Genomic DNA, 5,050 nt, shown 5'->3' on the forward strand with positions numbered 1-5,050 from the left:
ACCTAGAGGGACCTAGCTCCCTTCATTTCCCCAGGGTTTTAGGCTGTGAGCCCTGGAAACATGATTGCCAGCAGCCTGCACTGACCATCTATTAAAGTTGTATCTTTCCAATCTATATCCCCTTTAGCCTGTTTTTTTCTTTCTCCCTAGCATGTACAGTCTTCAAACATACTATATAATCCACTTATTTTTACTGTTTGTCTGTTGCCTCCTACTGGAAAGTTATGTCCATGAGGCAGGCTAATTTGTTGTGCTCACTCATATATCCCAAGTGCATAGCACATAGGTGCTCAGTAAGTATTTGTTGAATGGATGAAAGAGCTAACTTAGTAGTAACTCTGCTGTTGTAGTTTCTACTGTAGCAGTTTTACTAATTAGGTAAATGCCTAATTGGTCTAGAATTTTAATTGTGCCATTAAAACTTTTTTTTTAGTTATCCTCATATAAGTAATAAATGGATATTTTGTTTTTAACAAATTCATACATCACAGAAGCAAAAACTTCCCATGACACTATTCCTACTCTTTGCCCAGAGGTAATCACAATTACAAGTTATCAGATTGTTCCGTGTACTTCTTGACCTTTTAGAAATTATCATTATGTACATGAATAAAGATCTATAAAAATTATTAATTATAAATGGGAATATACAGTATGTATTATGTAAATTTCTTTCCTATTTAACATATCTTGGAGATCTTTCCATGTCACTGTGTAATAGCTCTACCTTGTTCATTTTAACTGTTGTATTTTATAAGGTGGCTATACCATAATCTATTCTGTGGTGTCCTTATCAATGGACATTTAGATTGCAACATTTTTTGATAATATGGGAAAATTGAAGACATTTATAATTTATAGAAGCATCTTATATGGGGGATCTTCAAAAAGCTTATGGAAAGAGTCATATTATCTTTTAATTTTCTTTTTCCATGAATTTTTTGAAGTATCCTTGTACATGTGTGAATCATTTTCTAGAATAGAAACCTAGAAATTAAATGATCAGCATAACAGATTTGAGTGTTTTATATTTCAACGGGGTCAGCCAAATTTCCTTCAAAAAAGTCTGTACCAATTACATTCCTACCAACAGTGTATGAGATTGCACTAGATAAATATATATTTTTTAATTTTCCCTATCTTATGGCCAAAAAAAGTCTCATAGTTTTATTTTACCTTACCTGATTACATCTGAATTTGAGCAGCTTTTCACTTTTTTATGAATGGTTTATGTTTTTTCTTCTGTGAATTATCCATTCATGTCTTTTGCCTGTTTTCTTTGGAATTTTTACCTTCTCTTATTTGTATGAGTTAGTTATATATTCTGGATATTAACCGTTTTAACTGACTGTGATATATTTATGTTGATATAATGATATATTTATTTATTATTTATATTTGTTATGATATATTTATTTATACTGTTATATATAAATTTAAAATATTTCCACAGTTGCAGTTATCAGCTTCTTCCTTTCTAGCTTTGTAAATTATTGAAGAGTAGTTTTTGTTTGTTTGCTTGTTTTAGGTTTAGGACTTAAGTCTGCCTGGGGTTTATTTTTTCAAATTGTGTGAATCAAAGACTTAACTTTTTCCAGATGGTTAGCTGTTTGTCTCAACAGTATTCATTGACTAATCTGCTGTTTTTCCACTAATCTGGAATTCTACCTTTATCATGTGTAGTTCCCACAGAAATGTGGATGTGGGCTTTTTTATATTCTAAAATGCTTTTAATTGTTATCCTTTATAGTATTGTTTGATATTTGGTGAATTCGTATTGTTTTTATGGACAAAATTCTGTTTCATTCTTGCATATTTTCTCTTTTGGGTTGGTTCGATTATATACGAGGGTTGTCTTTACTATTGTCATATGATCATATCGTTAGAGTATTTTAAATTGAAGCATTAGGAGATTAGAGGGATTGCTGGGGAAAAGAGTCTGTCTCCTTAAAGCTCTTTCTGATGTCTTACTGCTAATTTTTATCTGAGAAAAATGATTTAGTGTAATAAGGTAGATGTCTTTATTTCCTGGTAGTCTAATGTCTTACAGATATGAAGTCAGTAGCTTCATGATGGCTAGTCAAACTTTCTTTTAGGCTTTTCTTTTCCTTTCCCATTTCTTGAGGCGTATCTCAGTAAATAATATACTTACTAATCAGTCACAGTGCATTACAACTTACAACTATCTTCTTTTATAGTGAATTAGCCACAAATATCAAACTATGAGGATATCTGGATTGCTTTTCATCATGTAATTACCAAAATTTTGGGTGTTGTAGATTGTAATGTGCCAGATTATCGTACTTTTAAGATATAAAGAAAATGAAAAAAATGGTTACATTTGATAATGATTATTCCAAATATGACTTTCTATATGTTAAATAGAGAAAATTATTTAAGGAAGGCAAAGTGAAATTCATTATAGATCAGTTGATCTCTTTTTTCCACAAGTTTCTAATGTGCAATCTTTTTAAAGAAAACATAACAAACATCTTTTGTTTTAATTCTTATCTCCCCCACAGTACATGTAAAATAATTTGAGTGGCAAGTACATGAAAGAATTTTTATCAAAGGACAGTTAACTGAAATAGAAGCGTTAGCAAGTCAGGAAGACTAAATACATGAAGTGCTATAGTTGTTAAAAGTACTATAATTATTTTTATGCCATTGTGGGAGTCTGGGTAAGCTTACTGGTTATAAAACAATTCTTTAATTTTTTTATTTGCAGATTTGGTCTTTTTGAAGCCATGTCTGCTATTGAAATGATGGATCCTAAGATGGATGCAGGCATGATTGGAAACCAAGTTAATCGAAAAGTTCTCAATTTTGAACAAGCTATCAAGGTAGTCACCATTGTACTTTTTGTGTTTTCTTTTGTTATTTATTATTTCATATGTTAAAACATTATGCTTAATGAAATCAAATGTAGTTTATTAACTTAATGTGTATTTTCTTAAAACAAGCTATCAAGGTAGTCACCATTGTACTTTTTGTGTTTTCTTTTGTTATTTATTATTTCATAATGTTAAAACATTATGCTTAATGAAATCAAATGTAGTTTATTAACTTAATGTGTATTTTCTTAAAACATCTCAAGTGTATAAGCAGGAATTACTTATAACTTTTAGTTACCTATCTGTTGAAATCTGGAAAGTAATTGTTTGAGATCTTCATTAAAAACTTGCTGTAAATTTATACATTTGTATATTTCTTAAATTCATTTTTGAAAGTTTTTTTTTTTTTTGGCTCTGGCTAGTATGGAGTTTTGAGTCTTTAACTTTGGTGTTATAACACCACAGTCTAGCCAACTGAGCTAACCAGCCCACCTGAAAGCATTTGCTTATATATTCAAATACCAGGATAATTGGCTTGAGGATTAAATTTTATGTATTAATATATTAAGTAAAATGCTTATGGTAGTGAATTTAAAATTTACTCAGTGAGAATTGATTTAGAAATTTATTTGTAGTTTCCACAGAGTTAATTTGGCATATCTTATGAAGAAATATTTGCTGAGTAAATAGATATTGTAAACAAAATTTACAAGTAGTATAGTTAACCAACTTAAGGGAAATGTTTTTTAAAATGTTCATTTATTTTTTTCTTTGTAAGTAGTTTTGGGTCATTAAAATGATTCATATTTTTTAATGCTTAAACCTAATTTTTGCTTTTAAAATACTTGTTGGTTTAACTTTTCATTATAAAGGCCTGTATTGTTTCGTATTAGAGAAGCTTTGATTTTTCTTGCTGAAGAACTTTTTAACATATATTGTTTTTATAATTATTATTTGTCAGTTAAAAATAAAAGTAAAAAGATATATTGTTTTTAAGAATACAGATTTAATTTGGTGTCTTANTTAAAAATAAAAGTAAAAAGATATATTGTTTTTAAGAATACAGATTTAATTTGGTGTCTTAGTTTTATCAGATGATGAAATAGTGTTTTCTTAGAATTGCTATTTTTATTTTATTTTATTTTTTCAATTTTTGTGAATTTGTTTTTGTTGGGGTATACGACATGGGATGGGAAATGTCACCATGGGCTATGCCCTCCCCCAAGGGAATGTCCGTTCTGATCTTCCTGGGATGATTTTTGGAGCTTTATCTTTTCCTTGGTGCTGTTCTTGCTGCCAGTAGAGGATTCCTATTTTTAAATATTTAATTTTTTTTTCCTTTTTGTCTTTTTTACTGGCCGATAACGGGATCGCAGCCCTCGGTGTCGCGCCCGTACTGGGGACCGGCAACGGGATTGCAACCCTCAGTGTTGCACCCGCGCCACGCTCAGCCAGTGAGCTGGAATCAGTCACTACATGGGATCCGAACCCTCTGCGGGAGCGCTGCCGCGCTCCCAAGCGGCGCACTCTCCAGTGCGCCACCGGGCCAGCCCTAAATATTTAATTTTTGAAATCCAAAATGCTACTGTACATAGTAACCATACATTTAAAAAAAATTTTGCTTATGTGTCATATTTCCCCCTCTTTTTAGGATGGCACCATTAAAATTAAAGACCTCACCTTGCCTGAATTGATAGGGATAATGGATACATGTTTTTGCTGTTTGGTAAGAATTAAAATAAGACTATTGGTTAATTTAAAAACTTTGATTTACCTGAATCTTTGAATTTAAAAGTATATAAACCAATGCTGCTTATGAAATATATGTAATGCCAGGCCTAGTAAGATGTACATAACATGAGCAGGCCAAGTTATGCCACAGTAAATTGCATTTCATCTTCTTATCTGAGTGATATTAGACTCTTATTTTCTGGGTGAAGGGATATTTTCTTTTCAATGATAATAACATTATAGCCATTATCCAAAGTACCTTTTTTGTTTTCAAGTTGTCTGGGAAATAAATCTGTAATTGGAAGGTTCCATAAATAAGCATGGAATTGAAACAAAGGGAGCTTTTGGTTGGCTTTTGGAGAGATTATTTTTCTAATGTAGGATAAATTGCAATGAACTGGGCATCTTCTACTATGAAGGCAACTTTTTAGTGATTTATATATGCTGAATATATGTCTTCCCTAGATAGTGTTGTTTAATTGTGG

At 31.0% G+C, this 5,050-nt stretch overlaps 1 protein-coding gene across 1 annotated transcript in view; it reads left to right on the top strand.

The window, feature by feature from the left end:
- The window catches only part of LOC103610770 (N-alpha-acetyltransferase 35, NatC auxiliary subunit-like), a 30,072-nt gene that overhangs the window by 21,092 nt on the left and 3,930 nt on the right, over positions 1 to 5,050 (top strand). The window contains exons 4-5 of the mRNA XM_008594863.1: positions 2,729 to 2,843; positions 4,486 to 4,560. Of these exons, the coding sequence (XP_008593085.1) occupies positions 2,729 to 2,843; positions 4,486 to 4,560 (190 nt within the window). The remainder of the gene's footprint in view (positions 1 to 2,728; positions 2,844 to 4,485; positions 4,561 to 5,050) is intronic.

Source organism: Galeopterus variegatus, unplaced genomic scaffold, assembly GCF_000696425.1.
Source record: "Galeopterus variegatus unplaced genomic scaffold, G_variegatus-3.0.2 Scaffold11760, whole genome shotgun sequence".
NCBI lineage: Eukaryota > Metazoa > Chordata > Mammalia > Dermoptera > Cynocephalidae > Galeopterus > Galeopterus variegatus.